At 44.7% G+C, this 26,341-nt stretch overlaps 1 protein-coding gene across 18 annotated transcripts in view; it reads left to right on the plus strand.

Annotated features, from left to right (window-relative positions):
* The window catches only part of MAP4 (microtubule associated protein 4), a 153,154-nt gene that overhangs the window by 120,831 nt on the left and 5,982 nt on the right, over positions 1 to 26,341 (plus strand). For 9 of the 18 annotated variants that reach the window (XM_068933972.1, XM_068933971.1, XM_068933976.1 and 6 more), the window contains 9 exons: positions 7,272 to 7,372; positions 8,308 to 8,508; positions 10,165 to 10,342; positions 14,727 to 14,786; positions 14,944 to 15,266; positions 17,621 to 17,749; positions 19,339 to 19,431; positions 21,669 to 21,749; positions 24,614 to 24,695. In XM_068933972.1, the coding sequence (XP_068790073.1) occupies positions 7,272 to 7,372; positions 8,308 to 8,508; positions 10,165 to 10,342; positions 14,727 to 14,786; positions 14,944 to 15,266; positions 17,621 to 17,749; positions 19,339 to 19,431; positions 21,669 to 21,749; positions 24,614 to 24,695 (1,248 nt within the window). The remainder of the gene's footprint in view (positions 1 to 7,271; positions 7,373 to 8,307; positions 8,509 to 10,164; positions 10,343 to 14,726; positions 14,787 to 14,943; positions 15,267 to 17,620; positions 17,750 to 19,338; positions 19,432 to 21,668; positions 21,750 to 24,613; positions 24,696 to 26,341) is intronic. The other 9 variants (XM_068933977.1, XM_068933979.1, XM_068933964.1 and 6 more) reach the window with 7 other exon arrangements.

The following is a 26,341-nucleotide window of genomic DNA, read 5'->3' on the forward strand; positions in this document are numbered from 1 at the left end:
ATCTAGCTTCCGTGTGCTTGTGCATGAAATACTGCTTTCTGATAGCCGGATATTAGTTTGATTACACAGTTAAATTTCAGTCTAAAAATTTGCAAGGAGGAGCACCCGTTCGAATTGCTTGTGTACACAGCTGTAATCTAAAACTGATGAGAACTGAATCGCAGAACTCGCTGGTCCCTTGTTTCACCAGTAACCGCCGCAGTTTGTCACCAGAACAAGCGCTTGCGTTGTTTCCTGCCGTGAACAACAGACTTCATTCATGTTAGCGGTCTGTATAAGCTGCTGTGTAACCTCCTGCCCGTACCTGATTTGTCAGCCCCGATGGTATCACTTATATAAGCTACATAAACTCACCGCTGCCTTTACCTTCTGCCTGTTTTTCATTTTCTCTGAACTTCCTCCCACTTGAAATATTTCCCGTTTTGAAGCACCGGAAATTCCAGGCACCGCTGGACCAAGCTCAGTTGGGACTGTCGCTTCCCTAATACCTGTTGGCTCGGGAAGCGCAGCCCTAAGCTGTCCTGCTTTTCTGACTCATCTCCTTTAGAAATCGGTAAGCAGCGCGTGCAGCCCCGGAGCGTTTCTTTGCAGCGGAACATCTCGTTCCTTTGTGTTTTAGATAAATGGAGAATCTCAGACTTCAAGCGCTAACGAGCAAGACTGCGCTAGCCTATCACCTGAGGTTTGACTAAGTTACAGATTAGTCCGTGATTAGGAAATTCCAGCCCGACTACAGAGTAACGAAGTAGTGCTGCTCGCTCGAGCCATGGCGCTAGCGTGGCAGCAAGGTTCCTTGCCAGGCGAGAGAGCGGTTCTCATTAGAAGGGAAAGAAATGGAGAATTGCAGGGAAGGAGGAGACTGAAGGGACTAGCGACAGACGGCGCGGAGAGTGTTGGGGGGGGTTTTATGCTTACGGATACCGAAGTAACCCTGTGGATGCGCCGGCTGATCCCGGCACCGCGCGGGCGCCTGGGCTGAAGGCTAGCCTGAAATCCGAGCTCAGGCCAGGCCACGTCCCATGTCCCTGGGTTGTCCGCCTTGATATCCCCCCGAGACCTCTCTTCAGCGCGCGCTGTGTTTTTCCTTTCTGTTTCCGTTCGGACTTTGAGGTGCTTGTGTGCCGGGGAGCAGGATCCCCTCGCCTGGATTTTTCAGCAGAATTGAGGAAAACAAAATAGAGCTTTCTGTTGATCTTGTGGATACTTGCACCCTTACCAATAAAAAGGGAAAAGCTAATGACTTTGTTAGCTTTTTTTAATATCCAGTGTCAAGTTTTTAGCACAGTATAACAAAGAGAAGATGTGTTAGTTACTCTGCGTAGACAGCTGGTATCAGTCTGTGTCCCGTAGGTAAACATGGCGAGTGGTTTAAGCTTTTCTAGAGGAACGGGCTCTTCTCATTCAGGGCTTGCTTTGTCGAGTAAAAACAGAGAGCCTTAACAGATCACCCTGGCTTTATAAGATGGAGGCAAAGAGGACATCTGCTTTATTCCTTGATTCTTGATAACAAGTCAACATGTGCAAGTGGATTGAGCTACGCTGTGTACCAGATAAAATGCTTAGCTATTCCCTATTTGGGTCAAGAAGGAGACATTTTATTTAGTCTTTTCTGGAGAGGGGAAGGGGATAAGACTTGTGTTTCTACTTAAACTGAGACTTGTTATATTTGTAGATACTTTTACGTTAAGAGTCTTGGTCAGAAAGGCTTTAACTGATGTCGATTTTTTATGATGAAGCGGCTCCTTCTGGAGGATGATGGATGAACAAGGAAGAGCGTGTGCCTCTCTGCAGCGGTTTTCTGGCAAAAGCAGAATGGTCCAGTTTTGTTTCTAAAGTTGTTTACGTTTAAGAGGGAGAGTAAAGATGGTCATTGCCTTATTGCTTAATCTAGCTCTCCTAGTGGATTTTCTGTTGATGACTCTAATCTCTATGAGAATTACGGAGCTGTTTGAGTGAATGATGTTTTACTTCAGCTTAGCCCATGAATATCCCTTGCTGGCACTGTGGACGATGAGCGCGTGTCCTCGTTCACAGGCGCGTTTGAAAGCAGCCGCAAGTCCACCTCCATCTTGAAGCGTGTGAATGAGCCCACCTCCATTGGTGGATAGGTGCAAGACAGGTGAAGTAAATAGACTGCATAACATGGGAGCTAATACCCTGCCAAGAGGTAGGAGATAAGAGGATTTAGGTGATGAAATCTTGAGTACCCACTGACGTGCCCACTTACCTTGTCAATAAAGGTGATAAAAAGGAAAATAGCACCTAACATTCTTAAAAACCTTCCAAGCGCACAGTATGCAATTACTTCTCTCCTTTATGTTCACTGTAGTGTTTGAGCTTCTGCTTACCTCAGTAGTTCAGCCAGGCTCCTCCAGCTGCTGGCGCGTTTCAGCTGAAAACAGGAATACTTGCTTTCGGCTTTTGAAGATGAGCTTAACATATGCTGTATAGGACTCTTCCTCTGCTCCCTTTGACGTAGAGAATGAATTTTGGGGAATGCTTATTCTTGAGTAAGTTGTTGCGTGATATTTGAGAAATAACACCCACGTCAGTGTGTTTGTCCTGTGCAAACTCCATATTTATAAAGCAGTGTAGTGCCATGGTCTAAAAAGATGCCCACAGGTATGTTTCCAGAAGTATTTTTTCCTAATTTTTCTTTTTAAGGGAAGAAAGCATGAACAGTAAAGCTGTTTGGATTTAGTGCTTTTCAGATGTTCAGTTTTCACAGCAGAGCTGCTATGGTAGGTTGATTGAGGGGGAGTCTGAAAGGCTGAAGATCTGCGTCTTCCCTCCAGCTCAGTGTGTCCCCTAGGCCGTGCTGTAACCCCGAGGGCTTTGTCTCCGCACTTGTAAGGAAGCAGGGGGCAGCAGTGCCACTGTTGGAAGGACTTTAGACTCTCTAGATGTCCTAAGGAGGCTTCTGTGTGGCTTTTCTTCGGCAAATGCAATTCTAGGAATTTAAAAGGAAAAAGAGAACAAACTCGAAAAACTATATCAGTTTATAAGTGCCTGATATGCTTGTGTCCTGAATACTATGTGTAAGTCTACATGTAGTCCTCTGTCTCAAGAAGGTTGTGGTAGACCTAAAAAGATGCTAAACAAAGGCATCGCACTGGAGAAATGTGTGTGGGGAAAGACTCTTCAGCCTGGTAGAGAGATGACTTGCAGAGGGAGGGGTTGTGATGTCTGTCTGTAAAGTTGTGAGTGACATGGAAATGGTGAACAGGAAAAGACTGATTCATCTTTTCGGTTTAAGAACATAGGTCATCAAATGAAAATAGCAGTAGCAGAGAAAAATGAAACTAGGTGACTCGTGAGCAATATACAGTAAAGCTGTGAAAAGCTTATGCCAAGAGTTTGTGAATTTTTTTTTTTTTTTTACCATGAGGCTAATCAAATATTGGAAGGGAAGCCCGGAGATGTTGTGGCATCTCCATCCTCACAGATGCTCAAAACCTGACTGGAGGCAGCCCTGAGCAATCAGGTGTGACTGGAACCTGCTCTGAGCGGGTGTTTGGGCTAAAAGACATCCAGGCTTCCCTTCCAGCCTACATCGTGCTGTTATTCTGATGTTAAACAATTGCAGGCGCTAAAAAGCAATTGAACAAATTCATGGAAAAATTGCTGGCGTTCACCTTTGACTTGGGCAGTCTCTAGGCTGCAAGTCACATGATACCGAGGGTAATATACAGGGGAAGTAATCTGTGTGTGCCTGTTCTCATACTCCCGAACTGTCGGTAACAGGCCTCTCGAGAACAGTGTGCTAGGCTAGGTAGACCCCTTGATCTGGTCTGAACCCCAAGTGCCCGCAGCGTAGCGGGAGCGGGAGAAGCACCGGGGCGCCCCGCAGGTAGAGCCCTCCGCATCGGGGTTTCTAGATCGCCAGCGTTCATCAAGATCCCTCGTCCTGACGGCTGTCGTGGGGAGCGTGTCAGAAGTGTGCTCAGTGTCACCGTTAAGGGAAGCCTAAGTGCCCTGTATCAAGTTTACTCTTTCGTAATTGTCTATAAAGCCTCAAAGAAAAATCTGGAGTTTGGGGTTCGCAGGTTTAGCTGTTAACTGTGGACTCGCTTGTTTTCTTTGATCTACCTAGATTTAAATAATTTCTTCCAGTGTCACTCTTGGAAATTGGGAAGCAGTGGTGCATCACAGTATTTTGAACTGATACATATGAGAAGTTTGATTTTCTGGGTTAAAAACATCCTTATTGTCTAACAGATGATATACGTGAGGACTGCGCAGTGCAGCACTCTGCGTTTGCCGTTGCAGTGAATAGCAGGAGGGCACCGTGACTGATCTCGGGTTTGTACCCTTCAGCTTTTCCGAGGAAGATGCCAGTGTGGAGCGTCCTTTTCTCTCTCCTTCAAGCCCCCGGCATCTTTCCCCCCGGGAGTAACTGGATTCCCGGTGCCGAGTCAGCAAACGCCGGGGCGAGCAGGAGCTGCCGCAGCGAAGGGTCGGCTCTGGTCGGGAGAGAGTAGCAATCGCCCTTACAGCTTTGGACAAAGCGTCCTTGAAATACCCTTTGGAGGTTTGTTGCCGTGCTTGGAGGAACGAGCAAACTGAAAAGTCTCTTAAATAATTCTCACAGCCTAATGAACAAATTTGATTAAGATTTGGCAGCTTTTCCTAATATTCCCTGTAACTAGCCAAGCTTCCCTGGCAGTTCTCCGCTCTGTATGGGAGAGCGAAGCCTCGTAATTAAACGACGAATGAAAGCCAACATCCTGATGAGCACGTTGGGTGGTTACTTACATCGAGGCAGCACAAAACAAGACTATCCTTCTCTAATCCCTGAGGGGTATGTTCCCCGGCGTATCTGAGGCTACAATAAATGCAACCTGACTGATGGTCCCATTCAGGGTGGCCCAAGAGATAGCAAAGTTCCCTACTCAGATATCCTGGGTTCATTATCTTTATTTATTTATTTATTTATTTATTTATTTACAAATACGACCTGAATAACCTAGACGTGCGTTATCCTGCTGTGTGGCTCCCTCAGCTTGGTGATGCTACATTTCCGTCTTACGTAAAAATACCTATTTGTTTGATGGAAGCTAGGTAGTCCTGTAGAGACCCTCTTGTTTTTGTTAGAGAACCTATTTTTGTTTTGTTTGTGTGACAGTTGAAGTCGTTCCCCTTGAACGTTTCCCATGTTGCAGTCTGTATGTAATTAACCTGAAACTACGTGCAGCCCCCTTTCGTTACTTCAGAAGCATGAGAGCTGTTGGAGTCGGTGAATCTTTGAGTTCAGTTTTTCTGAAAAGCTGCGTTAGGCTTCCTGAACGAGACCCGTGTCGATGCACGCACGTTCAGACGCTGTCGTCAAGCGAGCGGTTTAATGTTGCTGCTGAATTAGCTGAAGCAATAGTAACGATTGGCAGCACGTGAAAGGTAACTTCTAGCTGATGGAAGGTCCCCTTGATAGCTGTGATACCTGAGACGAGGAGGATTCAAAGTGAGTCTCTAGACATGGATTGTAAGGAAGCGAAGAACAGCAAAGGCACAGAAACACGCTGTTTGCAAACAGGAACTGTTGATGACAATTGCTTCTTCGAGTATTGCTGTAGATAAAATGGACAAATTAAATGAGGTTTATTGAAATTTAGTGGAGAAAACTAGTTCAGAGGAGCCAGTGCAGATTAGCTACAAAAAATAGGCTTTCCAGACGAACATGAACGATCCTTGATTCTTAGGAATTTTGCATTAAAAACAATAATATCCCACCTGGACATCTCAGTGCTTGTTTTCTTTAGAAGTCTTTTTTGTATGCATTGAGCGTTAAATTCAGTGCTGTTTGACACTGAGTGTGATTTGGAAGCTAAGTGACTAGACAGAAGCTAATACAATGCAAGAAAAAAAAAAGCTGCTAGAATTTATCATGGAGTCAAAAAAAAAAAAAAAACCCCAACCAACCAACCGAAAACCCAATCACCCTTTGGCTGAGCATCCTCAAAATTGGCAGAAGGCACTGATTTATTTTTGCTGGTTTCAGCAACGGAATTTCTGCCGCAACTGGAAAGTTCTTTGAGACTCTCCCTTGAAGACTGGCAAGCAAGAGAATGTGAAATATAAATAGTAATCTTCAAAAGATGTGGGAAAACAACCTTTTTACTGTTGAAATTGCTACGCTATTGTCTGGTGGGCCCTTATCATGCGCTGCGGCGTGACAGCCTGTTGTGGTGTTATAAAAAGAAACATCCAGTACAGATGCTCTTTATTTTAATCCCCAGATGACAAGGAAAATGAATACGCTTGTGACGGGTTGTTTGCGCCGTGTCCTTCATACAATTCCAATACCACAGGAACCGCAGGGGAAAACGGCTCGTAGCCCGTACAGTTGTGCAGTAACACACACCACGGGGTGTTGCAGTATTTCCAAAGCTGTTTATGGGGAAGCTGATGGTGCCTCTTACACATCTCATGGCGCAAAGAGCGGTGACAGTTCTGTCGCGAGTCCTCAAGAGTCCTAAAGCTTTAGTGAAGCTGCTTCTAAATTAATGTTTTGTTATATTATTTATTTTTCTGGAGGGCCTTATTTGTTCTTTTGCTGGAGGCTTAACAATGCTTTAGAGGCTGTTTGAGCGTAGATGGTGGCTACCATCTACTGTCATACCAACGCAGGGGTGGTGGCTACTGCGCTCCTGTTACGAGGAGTACGTGTGTATTCAGTTTGCCTGACTCATCATAAAAACCTTTGGTGGCAATGACAAAAATGAGCAATGGCAGTAGAAAATCTGGCAGCCTTTGACCCTTTGTAACGGCTGTAATCGCAGCTTTGTGTGGAGCGTGGTTCCCATATTCCTGCTTTCCCTTCCGACCTTTCCTCTTGTTAGGCCAGCTCCTTTTGGCTGCTGGGAATCTTCCTTGTTCATGGTGAGCTGTAAAACGTGGTTGTGGGCAGTTGCTGTAGACTGAGATATGGAAGAAGAGAGGTCAAGACGAAGCGGCAATAACAAAAGAACTTGAAAGATGGGAAAGTTTATGTTCATTGAAACAGATGTTTCCGTCATCAGCTGTCTCTCTTCTCACTGTGGCATAACTTGAGTAATTGGATGCTGCTGGCATCTGGATGAGCTCGTGCTGGCGTGTCCCAGCACAGCAGAAATCTTTCTTCTTGTCAGTGTTGTGACTCTGGGGAACTTTTCCAGAAACACCCAACCTGTAACTGTCTCGCTTCTGCTCCTCCTGTTATTGTATTAAAAAAAAAAAAAAAGCCCAAGACAAAAGAGCCTAAACTTAAGAAGTCCTCCTCCTTTTTTTTTTGCCAGCAAAACCAGAAGAGACCAAGCCAGCTGAAGCAGTGACAGGGAATGATATCACCGCACCTCCAAACAAGGAGCTTCCTCCAAGCCCTGAGAAGAAAGCGAAGGTAGGCACCGTTTCACGTTCATGGCACTCCTCTCCATGGTTTTAAATCACCAGCTTTTCTGCTTCTTAAGCCATGGTGGCACACGTTCTGTTTTCTGAGCTGCCGCGTATGAACTATTTTACTCAAACAAAAGCGTTCAATTTTGCAGTTGCAAACAACTCAGCCTTTAGCAAGTCTGATTATAGACTTATTAAATCCAGTTTCAGTAAGCTTGTACGTAAATAATTGCCTAGTTGGTGCCTGTGATGTGGAAGTAGGAAACGCTTCTAGTGACATTTCCAGAACACCGATACTGTCCTAGTTGTTTCTCTGCTCGCTTATTTGCATTACAGTTAGCACGTGGAGATGCTGATCAGGACCTGGTGTTCACTTATTTTAGGGCTGTATATGAAAGGTACCTGCCTTCAGCAGCTTGCTGCGCTCGACAAAATCCAAACCCAAATTCTGGAAGTAGTAGCCGTAGCGGTGGTGGTAGGGGCAGGGTCCCCCTCCCCTCGAAGGCGGTGGGAGTGCGACCACCGGAGCTGACCAGAGCAGGATTTAGCGCTTGCAATCTGTTGCACGCGTGTAATTGGAAAGCAAGGTCCTGCTCGTTGCGCGTAGGACAAGAGGTCAGGAATACCCAATTACTAATCGCAGCTTTACCAGTGATTCCTTCGGTTGCTTTGGGTGTCGCTGGAGTAAATCCTGTTCATATTGGATTGAAGGGCAAAAATCCATTGGGCCCTCTACTGCTGCTTCGTTTTGGTCTTTTTGTTACGCTCAGAAAACAGAAAGCTATTTATTTTTTTCATTTGATTTTTAAATATCATTTTTATGTTCTTGCAGCTTGATGTTTTGGTTTACAACGCACTGTGTTTTGTTGTGTTGTGTTTTTGTTTTTTGGGTGTTTTTTTGCTTTCATACTGGATTTTGCTTTTTGAAAAAACGTAAAGCCTGCAGCATCCACACCATCAGCCAAGCCTGCCGCACCGAAAGCCAGGCCTCTGTCCGCTACCAGCCCCAAGCGGCCGGCCTCCGCTACGCCTGGCCAAAACAAAAAGCCCACCAGTCCTACTGCGGCCACCACTCCTAAACGCCCGGCCACCACTAGCACACGTCCTGCCACCTTAACTCCAAAGGAGGCTAAACCAAAGGTAAGAGACGATTTGCTTTTGTGTGGGAGCTCCAAGAGCTTTTCGTGTTAACTTACCAACTGTTTTACCCACGAGTCAAAACATAATTCTAGCACTAATCTTGGGAAAATGAGATCGAGAACCTGAAACACTGTGTTGCGAGAGCTGCACAGCTATTAGCATCAGCTTCCAATAACTCCGTCACAGCTTCAAGTCCCAAGCGTTCAATTTTATGTGTCATCACAGAGGAGAGAATTTAACTAGACTGTATTACTGTCATTTTTCTTGTGAACTGCCTCAGGCTATGCAAGAAATTTGGTCTTTTTTTTTTTTTTTTCCAGATTCTTTTAATAGAGATATGTAGAGAGAGAGATATTGCACACTTAGGGTTACTGTTAAATCCAGGGAAGAGTACAGGAAAACTGAACGGAGAGCTTCAGTATTGGTGTTTAGCACTCCATTTCTGGAAGGAAACGAACAAACAAAAAAATCAGTCAGATCGGTCTGATCAATTTTAAACACTATAGAAACGTTGTAAAAGTTCTTACCTAGAGACATATTGATGTGGAGCTGAATTTTAAAACCTAGTGAGTTTTCTGCTGTCATTCAGCTTGACAGATGAAATTATTTTACCTTTTTTAATTTATTCTAAATGCATTCGACAAACACACAGATTTGGTTGTAAGTAATATTGCTCTACTGTGAAGACGCTTCTGTTCGTGACCCCTCACACGCAAGTCATCATACAGCAGTGGGATTCGAAGTGGAAGGGGATGTTAACATCAACTTCAGAAGTTTTTGGTTGGTGTTTGAAATCACTTCTACTACGCTTTTACACTTAAGAAATTTCTCTTGAGTGTCTGTATTTAAAAAACAAACAAAACCCCACAGACGTAAATCCGTAGCCGTTAGAACCAAGTCAGTTTATCTTCTGATGGAAACGCTGGACCTTCGGTAGGTAATACTGAACATGCTGCTCCGGAGCTGAATTCCTAAGAGACAGAGTGCCCTGACGGGGCGTGGTTGAAGTTAAACCAAAACGGCACGGATTAGTTGCCTTTTTGTGAACCAGTGCCTTCAGTTTTATTTACATTTTTGCATCATCCTAATTTTTTTTTAAGTACTTAGTCTAATCTCATTTGTTTTCAAGTACTGAAATCCTGGGTTAATCCAGGCACTGGTGTCCACGGTTCAGTCTTCACCAGGAAAACTGTTTCATGTTTGTCCCTGACAGGTCACTCGTTTATCAACTGTTGGATCCCTTGTGTCCTGGGTGCTTTAAAAGATGCCTTTCTAGCTTAGAAAGCATTTTTACTTGTAAAAGAAGGAACTCTCCCGAAAAATATTGCTAGTGGACTGATTTTGCCCTGTGCAGATCTGTAAATGGACTCTGCCCATTAACTCTGAAGCAGATAGGGATGAAGTCTAGTATTCAGCAGGGTCTGTGTTCTGTGTCCTGTGTTAAATATGATCAGCCACTTCTGTATATCTTAATTATATATATTGTTTATCTTCTGTGTTATATTGTTTCAACAGCGCCTAGCTTATGTGCTCAAGAATTTAAACAACTGTGCCTCCTCTATTAGGATTTAAATTCATTTCAGGCTTTCTGTTGGCAAACACATTGAAGAGACTGCGGGTGAAGTATTGGCTTTAATGCAGCCTGTTCCTTTTCAGGTTACAGATGCAAAGAGCCCGGATAAGCGGACCTCACTGTCAAAGCCACCGTCATCTGTCACGCCTCGAACTACTGTCAGGAGCAGCCCAGCTACTCCCAGGACCACTGCAGCATCTCCCGTCGCTGCAGCATCTGGTGTGAAAAACACTGCTGCCTCTCCACCGAAGAGGCCGACATGTGAGTATTTGCTTGCGTTTCTTCAGACGATCTCTCTTTCTAAATGACTGCAAGTTCTTGTGCGAGTAGCACTTGCGGTTCCCAGTAAGGTATTTGTCTATCTATCACTTGTTCCAGTGCTGCTGAGCACTTGTTCCTGCGTCGCTGCGGAGGAGTCGTCGTGTGGCGGTCTCCCTGTGACCCCGTCAGTTTGTTAAAATCAGTCTCCCAGTGAACAGTCTTGCAGATCTTCAGATGAGAACAAAACAAACCCTTGAAATGTGTTGCTCGTGAGAAGACCAAGCTGCTCTGCAGCAGTAGTGCTGGGAGGTGTAAACTGCCCTCTCTGTCAGAAGTTGATTGGAGGCGTAACGATAGCTGAAATAACCCTCTTACTACAGCGTAAGACAAGATCCTGTCTCAAGGCACAAAGGCTGTAGGTTCGACTCTTTTTCTCGGTAGGACTTCCTCTTCCAAAAAGCGAATCTGAATGATGTGGAAAGTCAGCTTGGATTACCGGTTGAACATGTGGTCTTGCAACAGCTCTGTGTGATGTGAGGCTGATATAATTATTGGACATATTTGATTTAAGAATAAGGGAGCTACTAAGTCTGTACTTTTAATAATAATAGTTAGAATAAACACTTGGAAACGATTTAAAACTTGGGAAAAACAAACCTGCAGGATGGGACTGCAAGTGTTCAATCTCGTATACCCAAAAGAAGGGTGAACTGATATGGAGAAAACGCTTGAAAGTGCGTGACTTGCTATTATAGCAGAAAAACAGCTAGAGGCTGATAAAGGCAGAGTTCGAGGTGAAGACAGTTAGCCGTTGCAGCAGTTCACCTAGGAGTATGCTAAATCCTGCTTGGTTTTGGTCCATTCCTAACTGGATGGGTTATAGCCATGGAAATGTACTAGCTGACCTGTAATACGTTCTCCATGCTGTAAAACGAAGTTCTAGGTTTTAGGCCTTAGAATAACTGTACTTGTTGTTTCCTTGATAACAGTTTCCACATTTAGACCTGGAGTAAAGCTAGAATCAGGTAAACATTCAGGTGAGAAGACACTGACTTACTTTTAGGTAGCCTAGGTTGTTTATGGGATCAAGCTATATTTTCTGACAGTTATTGCTATCATTGAGAAGGTGTTTGTAGCTCATGAGCAGCTTAGGGGAGCTTGAAGCAGAATGGAGGGGCTCAGTTGTAGGACGGGCACAAGCCTCACTTTTGATCCCGTGGAAGCGAATGACTTTTGAACGGAGTCGTGTGCTGTGCTTGCTTGGTCGAGATACCCCTTGGCTTCACAAAGATGAACTTTCATAGCTACCCGTAGGTGGTAACGGAAACTTGTTAGAAACCGCTCCTAGAACGGATGTGGGTAGCAGTTTTCATGAGGAAAGAGCTTCACCTTCTTTCCGCAGATGGAGTCTCTCGGTTTTCCCCTCGTGACTAACTCAGGAAGAATTTGAAGTGGAAATCACCTTCGCTTTAGCAGAAAGCTGTATCCCGTTCAGGGCCCAGTTGCCGAAGGTGCTTCCCATCTGTTTGACACAACCAGTGTGAAACACGAGCAGCATGTCAGAAGCTTGAAAACACTATTCGCATTCCCCTTAATGGGGTTTGAGAGATTTAACTTCAGATAAAAACTATAATTACATGTCCTCAAGTCTTTTCAAGTGGCTAGATCTCATTAGTCAATTATTAAAACTTGCCAATAAGCATGCAGTGAGACTGATGCGTATTAGTAGTTTTGTTCTAAGGGTCCCAAAGCACAAATTGATAACCTATCTTGCCCAAGAGAATAGTGTCAGTGCTTTAATGATGTTGAAATGCATTAGGCCAGATATATCCCTTACTTGACGCTTTAGAGGAAAATATAATTAATCCTGTATTGAGGAAGTATTGCACTTCCCAAGAGCCATGCACCTGAACAGATCCTGTGGGCCTTCTTGTACAATTAATTCTGTGCAGTCTTCTATACCAACTGTAGCCCAGAATGCTTAACACGTTTTAATGAGTTCCATTAAGTTAATTTCTCCTTCCAAAACTGAGGCCCAAACAAAGCAGAAAGAAGTGTTTTCTGGTGACATTTGAAAGGAGATGGAGTTAATGATGCAGAGATCCGAGAAGGTTGTTCCAAGTGGCAAGATGCAGAGGGGAAGAGGCTTCTCCACCAAAGCGGATGGCACATTGGCAAAGGATGGGCAGGGAATAGGGTGGACAGTGGAGATGAGGTCAGCTGGCGAAATCCCATCAGGAGTTAGAGCAGTTTGGTGTGGATCTGGAAATGCAGAGGGGAGTCATGGATGGCGGAAGGAGTCGAGTCTTGTTTTGAAGAGGAGAAAGCGAGGGCGCGATAGAGGCTGAATAGTCTTCTAACCTGTCTGGAGTCGTGGAGGCTGTGAAGCCTGAAGGGGAATCAAAACGAGCCAAACATTAACAAATTCAGATTAGGTGGAAGAGGTGTCAGATACATAGACGTAGGTGATGGAGAACTGGTTCTCTTCTGATCTTGTATATATTATTGGCAGTTCGGTTTGCCTGCCTGCCATTGAACCGGTTAATGTTCCTGGCTAAAAATGATATTTAAGGTACCTACTCTTTCTTTCCATGTGTCAAAAGCAGCTCCGCCACTTTCTTGTGTTTTACGCAATTGTTTAGTCATTCCCACTGTTTTAAAATGTGTGTGTTAGTGGCTTGTTTTGAAATTACCTGGTTTCATTTTCCAGGTATTAGATCTTAATCACTTTTTTACTAGACGAAAGCCATGGGTTATGCGATGTTTTATTTTTGTTTCCCTGGTGGAATGACTTGTACCTTTTTATAAGATCACCTCTCTCTTTTTGACCAGTAGCTTTATCGTTCTCTAAGTTTTCGATGTCACACACTAATAACACAAAGGGTTGTAGCGTTTGACTTCCCGCTGACACATGAACAGAAGTAGCTACCTCTCTTTATACATCTAAGTACCATATTAGTCCTTTTAGCTTTATAAAAACTAGGTGTGTTTCATTCATGCAATCGGTCTTCTCAACTAAACTTGCAGTCTCATAGAATAAGATTAGGTTTGTTTGACAGGATTTCAAGGGATTGGTATGAATTATATATCTGTCCTTAAGGACTTAACTAAATTTATCCAAAATCAACTTATGTTTTGTCTCGTTAGCTAGTATCTTCCCTGTGGTGTTTAACTGAATGCTTTTAGCAAAGTCTAGGTGGAACGCTCCCGACTGGTTGGGCCTGCAGGCATCTACCTCTTTTTGCTCTTTTCTGTATCGGCGTTTCGTAAGCACCCTTCCAGCTACTTGAGTTTGTCTAAAAAACTAAGACTGTCGATGGAAATTAAATATTGGAAGGCAGTGGTTTCAAGCATCTTTTTAGGACTCTCAGGTAGAAGTTATCTGCATCTGTGTCTTTTTTTTAAATCAGTCATCAGTATCCCTTTTATCAGTTTTCCACGAGTAATCCACGATTTCTAACTTAATGAGTTTTCTACGGACTTTTCTATTTGGTTTTGTTTATAATGTTGCCTTCCTTTGCCTGTTGAAGTTGAAACAAATTTTAGCCCGTTCTCCATCACTGATAGTCCAAAAAGCTACAATTTCATTATCAAACGAACTATTTAAAAGTAAGGTTCTCTTTGTATTTTCTTCAGGCCATGCTTCTTCCTTGATCAGTTTTGTATATGGTTTTCTTCCGCTTTGCGATGTGTAGATTTGTTCCTGGTTTAGACTGTGCGCTGCTTATGTGGAATGCATCAGGTCGCTGTCATTGGTGTTTGCCTAAAGGTGTATTTTCAATTTAGTGATTTTTATTTTCATAAAATTATAATAGAGACCAAAAATACGTGCAGTGACTTCTAGGTGAAGAAAATCGGCATTGGGTTAGAATTGATCTAGCAATGGTACCAAGGTTATAAATAGACAAACGTGGTTTTGCTTTGGCATTTTAGTAAAGAAACGCTATAAATTGTTTTGAGAAATGTAATTAGGGCAGGATTAAACCAGCATTAGAGCAAAGTGCTGTCAGATACATAAAGTTATTTTAAGAAAAAACAAAAAGCAAAGCCATGCCCCGACCGTGTTGCAGCATCCTCTTAGCCATCCTTTTGCTGGAAAAACGTGAGCAATTGCTGTTGTGAGGTGGAGGAGTTCAGCCAGGTGTTCAAACAGAGCAGTTAATTCTGGGGATGCTTTCTTTCAAACAGCTTTTTAGAAACGGGTATCGTGGGTAAAGAGGAGCATCAGCGTGTAAGGAGCTGGGGAGAGCCTGCGCCGGCCCTCCGGGGAAGCTGCGCCGGGATCCTGGGTCTGGGCAAGCTCGGGTCTGGGCAAACGGGCTCGCGCTCTCTGAAGTGCTGATCAAGCTGCTCATCCTGAAACCATGTGTTTTGTATTGGGCAGCTATTAAGACTGATGCAAAGCCTGCAGATGCCAAGAAGACCACTGCAAAGTCACCGTCAGGTAATTTGTTCAGTTTCTGTCTAAACCAAATCCTCCTTGCTTGCGGGTGTGTTTATTAAACAGGCCGCTATGTCTTTAGGGCTCCAGGGAAGTTTGTGTAAGTCCCATCTGATCAGTCTTTTTCCCCTCCCTCCGCCTATCCCTGTGGTTATCGTAGCAGACTTGGGCCGCCCTAAGAGCGCTTCTGGGAATGCTGTAAAAACGAGCGCCACTACTCCTTCCGCTGCCTCCTCGAGCACGCCCGCTCCACCTGCGGTGGCCACCACTCGTCCCAAACCCAAGCCTGCTGCAGCCAAACCCGTCACAACCGCAAGCGCAACAGCGGATGCTAAAAAACCAGCTGCTAAGGCTCCGGCTAAACCCAGCACCGTTTCCAAGCCGCCTCGCCCAACCAGCAGTGTTTCTGCTCCGGATCTGAAAAACGTACGTTCCAAAATTGGATCAACAGATAATATTAAGCATCAGCCTGGTGGAGGAAAGGTAAGTCTTTTCCAACTTGGAAACCATATGTGTTTTGAAACCATAGCTCTTAAGCATTGCGGGTGCTCTTTGCTAATTTTGGTGGCTGTATACTCACTGCTCTTCTCGTGTTTATGCTCTGCAGAGCTCCTCTTTGGGTTCTTGGTGTGTGCACAAGGCATTAACAAGGCAGTGATACTAGCGTGCAGAAGGAATCCACCTTAAGAGCCGTCATGGGTTTTACGGGCACACGTGCAGGAATCCAGACCTGTGGTTCTGTTTCTCCGTCGTGTATTCGGACGGAGAAACTCGTTGGTATTGAAAGCTCAAACCTTGTCTGTATTCTAAAGTTTTGCCTGGGAATAGAGGGATTGAGCCTGCTGAAGGGTATCGAAGGTGGAATGACGCACTACAGCGAAGGAAACCTGGATTCAGGAGCAAGTCCCACAGGACCTGTCCCATGCCTGGGAACCAGGGCTCTGGCCAACCCGTCAGGCCTAAAGCTGAAATGGAGTGGGTCTGCCTCTGCTGCTCTGGGGTAACCTCTGGTGGCTGCAAGAAGGGGGAGAGGAGAACGGTGAATGAGCTGTAGGACGGGGAAAAGCACGTGCATAGATGTAGCTTGAGGCCCTTGATCAATAAAGGGGCTTAAATTACAATTTCATTATGGACATCTACCGTGTAGATGGCAAAGGTTTGGGGATGTACCTGTAGCACTCTCTGAGGGTTTAAAGTCATCTTGTGGATATGCACAAGCCTAAAACCTTTATTGGTTGTTAAATAACAGATACGCCCCTCTTTGCCTGACTGAATGTGTTAGCAGCTTGCCCGTAGTCAGAGGGCTTTAATTTCCACAGAGTGGAACAAATTTGCCCACTCTTCTCTACTGCAGGTCTTCTGGAGTGAATAACCCAGCGTCTAACTTTAATCTGATGCCAGGAGAGCGCACTTCATGCTGAGAGCCTTAATCTCTTCGTAGGTGTATTAAAGTGAAGGGTGTTTTGGGCTGTGTTGCTGTGTGTCGCACCGTTGATACATGCGTGGAATTAAGCTTTAAAAGTTAAAAATGTCTTAGTTATGGTCTTGGCCAAGGCCATAATATGGTCCTCAGGGCTTAGAAGTCTAGAAGGTGAACTGCGGCTCCTCAAAACAGAGACTTTCTAGAAATGACAAACCAAATCTGCCGAAAGATTTTTGAAGGCAGGAGGAGGGCGACCCTTTCCAATGCGATATAGTGCAACTTGAAAAGAAATCGAAGCTCACAGATCCTTCAGCCATCTGGTCAGAACGAACGCTTGAAGTTGTTCTACTGTTTTAAACCGTGTTAGGGCTCTGAAGGATTGCAGAGCTTTTTAGCTGCCAGGTTTATTGTGCCAGTTTAAGGGAAATTATTTTTACATTTATTTCTGCTATCCTTTATTTTGTAATTTTTTTTAATAGAAGTGATAAAACTTAATAGCTGTACATTTGGAGAAAAACGTTGTCTGTTTCGTGGTCTTTAAAGTTGCTAACGTATGCTGGGATGTGTTCGGCGTATGAGAATGCCTTAGGGGTGCTGGGGGGGTTGGTTTACTGTTCCGTTTCTGGTAGGTTAGTGGAGTATAGGATTTATGCTGGCCCAAAAAACTCGGTTTCTTCTGCACTTATCAGGATCTAGACTCGCATGGATGTTCTCAGGTAGCTGCTGAATGTTTCTAAAAACTGTAATTTGCATTCAATTTTCTGCTCTGCTGAGTTAATTAGGTCCACCTGCATTTGGTTGTTTTTATAAAAACAGCTGTTGATCTCAAAGCCTGAGTCAGATCAGTGTGTGGGTGAGAAACCAGAAACGGAAGCTGAGTGTGTCTGCATCCAGCAGAGCACTTGGAGCGCAGAGGCGAAGGAAATCAGTCGGTAGATAACGCTGGCCGCCAAGAGCAGTGTAACATCTTCAGCATGAAGAATTGGGCAGTGCTGTTGGGTTACTAAAGGATTGGGTTGGGGTTTTTTTTTTTTTCTCCCCTCCACAGGATACTATATACTGTGTTCACTAGGAGACCTGCCAGTGTGACTGCTGGGGAAGTGGTGAAATACTTGATGAAGGGCACCTACAAGCTTGTTGAGAAATGAAGAGCTTTCCTTAGTTATTGACTTACGGACGCTAGAGTGCCTCTTTCACCCCGTGTCTGGGGGTGGCTGCTTCCCGTAGCCTCCCCTCCCCTCCCGAGTTCTGTCATCCTGGGCATGGGATGACCCCTTGCCTGAGAGTCAGAGCCCGTACGAGGTTATCCGGGGTTGCCTTCTCCACTAAGCGTACCTGGGGGGCTTGTGCTCCATACTTTCCTGCCCCCAGTTTTGCTGTTGCTGGTTGAAATCATCCATTTGTCTCCATCTAGGGGAAAGTAGAGAAAAAGCCAGACTCAACCGGTGCTGCGCGAAAGCCTGAACCCAATGCGGTCTCTAAAATGGCTACTACTAAAACAGCTGTAACAAAAGAGGGTGCCCCAAAGCAGCCCAATGGGAAAGTGAGTTTTTTTCAGACTTTTATCTGTGGAAGATGAAGGAAAACATTTCCATTTTGAGTCACTTTCCCTTCTCTTTACTCTTCTGCTTTCTCCTATCAGTGTCACTGTCCCTTGCACAGACACCTTTCCAATCTTTCTCGTAAACCCGATGATGTTTTCGGCTAGACACCCGGAGAGGCATCCCTGGTGATCTCCACTACAGACTTCCTTTTCAATGCCTGCCGTAAATGTTTTCAGAGCAGAGTCCTCCCTTTTCACCTTCAGAGCGAGCTGGAAATTGCCTGTGAAGACAAGTTGTCTCATCTGACATGAGTTTGTAACAAGGGGGAGAGTTTTAGTTCAACGCTGCCTGTTTTCATTAAGGTTGCAGAACGTTAAGAGCTTAATTTTTCCAGCAATTTCCCCAACGTAGCTGAGCTGCACACGGGAGAGGGTCCCCAGTGGTTTACTCTGACGCGCTGTCGTGACGTTGTACTTCAGTACGTGAGCCACGGGCGATGGGGAGGCACTGGCTGTTAGGCTGGGTTTAACTCGGATGTTACCAGGTGCTGCCCATTAATTGGTACCTCTAGAGGAGTCAGCAAACCAGCGTAAAATCATACGGCGAGAGTATGTTCCAGTATTGCTATTGCCCTGAATCCAGCCTTTCTAAACAGGCGAAGTAGCTTTTGGAAACTTTTGTTTAAAGTGAGAGTGTTCTGGTGGTTCCTTTTGTGCTTTAAATTTATCACCTCTTTCTAGAAGTACTCGAGGATACAGCTTCTGCCATGTTTTGTGCTGTGTTAAATAACTCCTAGACTAAGCACTTGTTGTAACTAACCCTGTGTAAAAATGGACCTATTGCTCTCTCGCTCAGTTACTTCACCTTTGCGAGTAAAAGTGAGCTCATTTAGCAGAGTCCTTTTGTAGTTTTGAAAAAGTCAGAGTCATCTGAGTTTAAAGGAGAAATGCATCTATGTGATTAACATAACACTTGTTCTGATAAAATTTAACTGGAGGCTTTACGACCTTCAGCAGAGCAGCTGTTTCTCACACTGGGCTTTACTGTTCAGAGGTTTTGAAAGACATTACCCAAGGCTGGAGTCGATCCAGACATGTGGAAATAGTTAAAAATGCGGAGACTAACCAATTAATAGGTTTGTTAGAAGTGGTGACTCACGGTTTTGGACCCATAGAGGGGAAGAGGCAGCTGAGCTGGCTCTGGGCTGGCACCTGTGGCTCAGCAGGCCCTGGGGATGCTCCCACTAGAGACCTCCTAGGAGGCTTTCTGTGGGAACCGCCAGCGTACCCCAGACTGGCCCTTCAGGCAGGCAGGCGCTTGGGTGGCGCTAAGCCGGGGTGTAGGTAGATAAGTGCTCTTTCACCGTAGCGCTTATGCTCTTGCACTAACACTGTCTGTGCAGCCTCTTGTCTCGTTCACTTTTTTCTCGCTCTCCTCCTCAATTGCTTTCACACCTAATACTGATGTTGGATCGAGTTTAACACGACTCCTTGTTTATCCATGTTAGAGCATCCGCTCCAGCCTGCCGTATGACAGTTCTAACCAGTCCTCTTCCCTTGTGTTGTTTTTCCATTCTGTAACGTTCCAGGTCCAGATAGTCTCCAAAAAAGCGAACTACAGCCATGTTCAGTCCAAGTGTGGGTCCAAGGACAATATTAAGCATGTCCCTGGAGGTGGGAATGTAAGTATGGGCTCTGGGCAAGCTGTCTTTCCACTAACTCCTTTTCTTGTGCTACGTTTTTATTTGTGGGTCTTCATACCTGTCTGCCTGAAACAGAGCGTGGCAGGATGACAGGGCTGCTGGGAAGAGTGTAGGCTGGAGACTGCTTTTCTGGGAGATGCTAGGCTGAATCTCTGGGTGTGTTTTGTTTCACAGTAGTACAGATACACCTGACCTATTTCTCCTATGGCTTTCGTGGTGGTCATTGACCAAACGTGCGGTGTGCACATTGACCTCTGGAGTTGGTTCACCCTGAATTCCCGTTGTAGATGGAGGCACTTCATCAGTCCCCTGACCTCTTTACGTGTCTGATTTTAGGATGAAATGAGTTGTGCCTTAGAAGTGCCCGTTACTCTTCACTGGCTAACACAGCAAGCCTGAGGTCAGATTAATTTCCCTTCTTGTTTTGTAAGAAGGGAGACATTGGAAAAAGAGGCAGCAAATACTCTGGGACTTAATCTTTGAGCTGTGATTAATTTCTAAATTTAAAGGCTACTAGTGTCTCTGGTAGCAGAGTTGAGCTTATTAAGGTAGAGGGCTAATCTTGTGATGTCTGTGGACATGATTTGGAGTATTATATCCCGAAAGTGTTGTGTGTGTGTGTGTTTTTTGTTTTTGTTTTTTAAATAAATCTAGATACTAAAGGTTTTGAAAACATTTTGGTAGCTTGGCAGGCTTGTTTCCTTGTTGACACAGTCCGTACTACCTTAACAAATCTATGCCAGCCTGTTTGTACTAGTAATACTTTGTAGAAATACAAGTCTTGGGTGGTTTCAAAAAGGCCATGAAGTACTGAAGTGCAAGGGAGTTCTCCCGTTGCTGTTTGTGTGTGCCAGGAGGCTGACGAGAGAGCTGCCCAGCTATCACCTCTTCCAGTGTTTTCTCTGTGCCCAGTGCACAAGAGCCAGCATCTATGAGCTTCCTTGCGTCCTCGCGTCATGTCTTGCTGCAGGCAGTTGCTGCCTTCTGCCCGTTCCCCTGGCTGGGTGCGGTGGCAGGATTAGACCCTGACAAAAAAGGGAGAGCAGATCCTTGCCCCACTTCTTCCACAGTGGCCCCGGGAGGTAATTTGCATCCTCAGTCTGCAAATACTCCGTTTCTGGGGCTGAACTTATTGTTACTCAGCAAGTTCTGTTAGCCGTGTCGTCCAGAGGATGCGACTGCTCTGTGGGACGTGACCATGGTGCAAACTGCTGTGGCCGCTTTTCCTGGGAAATATTTGCGTATTTGTCTAATTGGCTGGATCTTTACTCTGCTTGACCAAATCTTCCTTAAATCTTTACGAGAGGTTACCAAAGACCTTTCTGGGGATTTTAACAAACTTGTTCTTTACAGGTTGGTTGCAGCTTTTCTTCCAAGGTGTTGAAAGACAGAAGTTGCAGTCGCACATGCAACGTTCACTTAACTAGGCTTCGCTTCCTGTTGGGAATGGTTGGCTTACGAGTGTCTTTGCTGTCCTCCTTGCCTTCCAATATGCTGATACTCACCAGTGGTGGGATGTACCGTTCTTTCTTGATATCTCTGTGACTTACCTGATGTTTATAGGGGTACAGTATGTGTATGGAGCTTCCTGTAGAAGTGCTCAAACAGGAGAATTCTCTGCTTTGCAACACAGAAAGCAAAGCTGAGTTTGAGACCGCGTCAGTTGGCCGTCCTCACGATAGTTTTTCTCGCTCTGCGCGTCTGTTCCTACTGCATATTTCATCTAATTTTGCCACCCAAATTTGGTACAGACTGTTTATAGATAATCTGTGTTTTGTGGCAGAAGTCCCTTTGGCTGCGCTGTTAAAGAGCAGCTGTTGTAACTGAAGTGTTCGTGCACTCAAAGGAGCTTTATTTTATTGCTTTTGCTGGTCGTATCTTATACGGTCTTTTAATGAGCAAGGGGTCTCACGCGTACGTTTCCTTTTTGGGGGCCAACAGAAGTGTACTTTAAATATGGAGATGTTTTTCCTGCTGCATTAACTACATTAATGAATTATTATTTCTTGTAAGAATTCACCAAACCTGTCCCTTCCTCCTTGCATTTTGCTGTTCTTTTGTCCTGTCCTGGGGACATTTCCAACTCTAGGGGACAGGTGTCTGTGCCTGCTTTCTTCTTCTCTTTTTCCACACTCTCTTCTTAACTGTTGCAGTTTTTCTCCTTGCTCCACTACTTAAGCTTTTATCTTTAAGAATAAAGTGCTGCTTATTTTCAGGTTCCAAATGCCCCCAAACCAGCTTCAGACAGTCGTTCCCAGCTATCCAACGCCCCCAAACCCAGCCCAGGCAGTACCAATGTGAGTAGAAGAGACACAGTGGCCAATCTGGCTTCCTATAACAGCGTTTCCTTTTATTCGTTTGTATATCCGCTCAGTTGCTTTGGGGGCACTGTAATGTGAGTGTCCTCTTCCACGATGTTCTCTTGTTCAAATAGTCATGATGATCGCTTCTGATGGATTTCCTGTGTTTTACTCCTGAAGCGCACTGCTGGTGGGGGTGTCTGAAAAAGTCCATCATTCCAGGCTGTGGCTTGAGTTAAAGGCTTTTAGGAATCGTATGGACAAGAGATGTGGTTAGTAGGAAATTATGATTCAGCTTTAGGGTTGCTCTGGCAGAAGAGATTGACATCCTACCCAAGTGAATTAATTGGGGCTCATCGGGTAAATTCTACAAGGATATCCATTTTGCCTACTATACACGGAGATAACTTCTTCCTCCCTCCAAGACACCGAAGACGACATGTTCAAAAGCAGTAGATGTTGCTATTTCCATTATATTTGGCAGAAATATCTTGAGACAAACATCGTTAGATTTCCTGGGCAAAAGCTTTTGTTGCACTTTAGTATTTTTCCCCTCTCACTGTAAAGAAAGTAACAGTGAAGAGAGACTTTCCAAAGTGCGGATGGCATATATGTTGTTGCAGGATTTGAACAGGGTGATTTGGAATTTACATATGTTTCTCTACCTTGTGGCTTTATCTGGGTTGTGAACGGTCAGAAGTGCAAAACCTAAAAAGAAGTGAGGATCATACTTTGTACCTGAGCCTCTCGGTCCGGCTTTTAAGTCTAAACGTTCTGGCGTTTGAGTCTTAGTATTTGGCTCTGTAAATGCAAGGTTAAACATTTAAATCAATCTGCCATCGCAAACTTAAAAAACTCGTGTTAGCAATCTTACAACCAATGCACTTCTGTTCAGGTCCAAGTGTTTAGATCCCCAGGTGAAATCATGCGGAGTCATAACTGAGTCCGCCCACCCTAGCTGATCATGAACATTATTACGTTTTGAATGCACTTCTGTGAAACTAACCTTAGTTTTAGTCCAGTTCCAAGCAAACAAATACTCGTGTTATAAAAGCTCTAGCAACTTTATTGACAGCCTCTAGGGAAATCAAATTCAGTAGCTGTGATCTCACTTCTTCAGTGTGTCCACCTTCTCTGAGTCAGGGGATAAAACACATTAGCGTGGAACAACATAGCGGGAGGTTGGACTATGTTTGCCTGCTCTTGTAATTCTGAACAAACAAGACATGAGAGCTTTGACCCTTCGCGCATACAGGAAGGGTTTATGCTTTCTGAGGAAGAACGGAGTACAAACTATCGTGCTAGTGAACTTTTAGAGTAGTCTGCAAGGGAAAGAACTCTTGCCACGTTCAGAAGGAAAGAATGTCATTGTCGCTGAAAGAGACTCTGTAGCAGAACTTTGTGGCGCACAGGTACTAGCTGGTAGGTGCCAACGTGGATGGGAGAGGTGATCCTCTTAATATCACTAGGAAGAAAAATGCTTTTTTTCCTGCAAAAATTTCGGTGATAAGCATTTCCACCTGGCATTTCACAGCTTAGCCAAGCAAGAATTGACCCTTATGTTTCTGAAACTCATCATGACATGACCGGATGAGGCTCCGAGCTACCTGATCTAATATCAGACTTAGCCTTGCTTTCGGTGAGGGGGTGACCAGATGATCTCCAGAAGTTCCCTCCAACCTGAATTATCCCGTGATAATGTATGAAGTGACAGAGTGTCCATGCAGTTACACAAGAGGTTAATTCAGGAACAGGGGAATTTTTCATCCACTTGGAGCTGCAGGAGGAGTTTAAAAATGTCAGAAAGAGGCCTCTGTACAATGGACTTAGGCTGGGTGTCAGGGATAAAAGCTTTTTTCTTTGAGGAAAAGGCATGATCTATGACATTTGGGCTTTGGCGTTATCATACCCCAAAGAAGACACCTTTCCCCAAGTTCAAGCTGTTGTCCACGAACGCCATGCTAGAACATTTGGCTTGTTATTGGCTTGGAAGAAAATCCCTTACTGAGTCACGAATATCAGGAGTTCATGATTGCATCACTATTTTTCACAGAAGGCTTTCTATGCCAGTATCAAGTCACTGGTAGAACGAAATTAAAGAAAATAATACTAGGACATAGTGTGCCCACTGAGTGCTTTGGCTCTGAGAAACCGTAAGGATAGCTTGTGAAAGCAGTTTGTTCCATCTGGGCATGATGAGCCTACCTGATCTCCTGTCCTTAGGGAGAAAAGAGCTACGTGACGAGGCTGTGAATGTATCTTAACAATTACGCTTGGGTCAGTCCTCATCTTGCTTGAGGACAGTAGAGAGAGAGAGCCGGAGCTGATGGTTTACCTGTGGCCCTACAGCATGAGAGCGTCTCTCTGAGTAGAAGCATGAGACGACATCTCTCCTGGTAACTGTCTGAAGCTACCCTGGCAGTGGCCTCTGTCTTCAGAGGCAGAGCTAGCTCTGGGCAGAAACAGTCTGGGGAACGTGGCAATGGAATTGGCTTTTTTGGTCCCTCTTCCAGTGCTTTTGTATTCCACGGATGTGCCAGGAACTCAAGACTCTCGTTTCTGGTCACTATCCATCTCTGCTGGCTTTATCTGGTCTCAGTTTCTGTCTGCTCACATTAACCACTTTTGGCTGGTGCAGGCCTTTAAATATTACTGAAGCCTACTATAACATTTGGCATACAGTGACCGGGAAAGTAATAGGAAAAAATAATTCAGTGGGAAAGGGGCACAAAGTCACAAAGCGTGACCTGACGTTTGAGATGGCCCATTGGCCTCCAGATTCACAGGAAATGTTTTTTGTTGTTGCTGTTGTTGTTTTTTTTTTTTTTTTTGCATTGAGTTGTTTCTTTTTGTCTCTTTAGGTGCAGATCCAGAACAAGAAAGTTGACCTTTCCAAAGTGTCCTCAAAGTGTGGCTCTAAAGCAAATATCAAGCATAAACCAGGTAGAAATTTTACCATCTTCTTATGATTTGTCTGTGAATACTGCAAGACACTTAAACATTGTCCTGGATTGTAACTGGAATAGTTTAAAGGGTTTGTTGTTTTCGGGGAGCGCTTCCAAGAGAACTGTCTAGATTCTCAGCAATGCCTAGAAGTTTCATGAGTGGAGAAGGGGGTTAGGAGATGTGAAGTTTCATCTCATCTGTGAAGCTAACCTACTGCTTTGACTCCGTTCTCTTTTCCTCCCCGTTTGAAAAAAAGTCGATATTTAGCATGACTGTGTTACAGGAGCCTGGAAGCTTCATTCGTGCTTATAAGGCGCTTAGCAGTTCTGTGAATGACGGCACTATGGAAGGTTAAAGAAATTTCCTTCTGTTTCTTCAGAGCAAATACAAGGGATTTTTTAGCCTACACTTCCGTATCAATTCCTGTCTTACATAAAACACTTTTGGCTCTTTAATGACATATTGTGGAATGAGTATGCAGGAATTTGTTGCTCCCTACAGAGAACATAGCAATTATTCTGCACGAATTCCTGCGAATCTCAGGTTTTCTAACCAAGCAGTAACCATCCCTTGGCTCAGCTGGAGCATAGGCAAGTCTGGAGTTCAGGGTGTTGTGGCTGCTGGTGGACTGGCTAAATGATATACTCTTGTAGGATCCTACAGCACGATCAGTTTACTGGCTTTTGCTGATGGGTCTGTATCTGAGGGCACCTGATCTGCACAGGAAAACTCCTGGCAACCAAACGCCCATGCGTGAGAGAGAACGTTCACTGGCCAAAGCTGAAAACAAATATGACAAGCTTGTCTTTGTCTGCTTCTAGAAGGTTCCTGTACCCTGTCTGCCGGCCTGCTAGGTTGAAAGCAGTTCAGCCTTATGCACAGAGCAGCATGGTTCAGTGCCTCAAAAACGCGCTCCCGCTTTGAGAACGCAGTGCCACAAACATGACCTTCCATTTGTTCAGTACTGTCTAATAGGAAGCTGAGCACGACAATAACTGCTCTTGTCCAGGGCTGATTAAAGAAGAATAATCTATCCAGAACTATCTGGTGTCAGATGTTGAACTGATTTTATGTGACTGAAGCAACTGGCTTCCATCATTGGCCATGCAAAGCTTTGCAAAGCTTTGTAAGTGCCTGAGGACTTCACGTGTTTAATGTTGTCACTGAGAAGCAAAGTTATCTTCAATAATATTTAAATAGTTCAATGAGAAGAATACTAGAATATGGACTGCGTATACCCTCTTATTTATTAACAGGAACTGCAGCGCTCCAAATCAGGAAAATCTTGCTAGGAATCTCCAGTAGTTCTTCTGACCTTCTTCAGGTTCTCCTGAAGAAGTCAGTAGTGTCCATCCAGGTTTCTCCCTGCCTGCACTGCTGCCTCCCGAGTAGTTCGAGCAGTGGCGTGTGGGTCTGCATCTCGGTCAGGGAGACAGCTGTCAGTCCAGGCAGTTAACCAACTGCCGTGGTGGAGTAGGACAGGGAACGGGTAATGAATAAAGGAACACGGTTAATGAAAAGGAATAGGATCTGCCAGCACCAGCAAGTACACAAGTGAGTTGAGCTGCTAAAGACCTTGGCAAAGTATGCAGATACGAGTGGACAGGTGGTACTAGGCATCAGAAATGCACTGATGTGAGACT

The sequence above is a fragment of the Struthio camelus genome, chromosome 2, assembly GCF_040807025.1.
Source record: "Struthio camelus isolate bStrCam1 chromosome 2, bStrCam1.hap1, whole genome shotgun sequence".
Taxonomy (NCBI): Eukaryota; Metazoa; Chordata; class Aves; order Struthioniformes; family Struthionidae; genus Struthio; species Struthio camelus.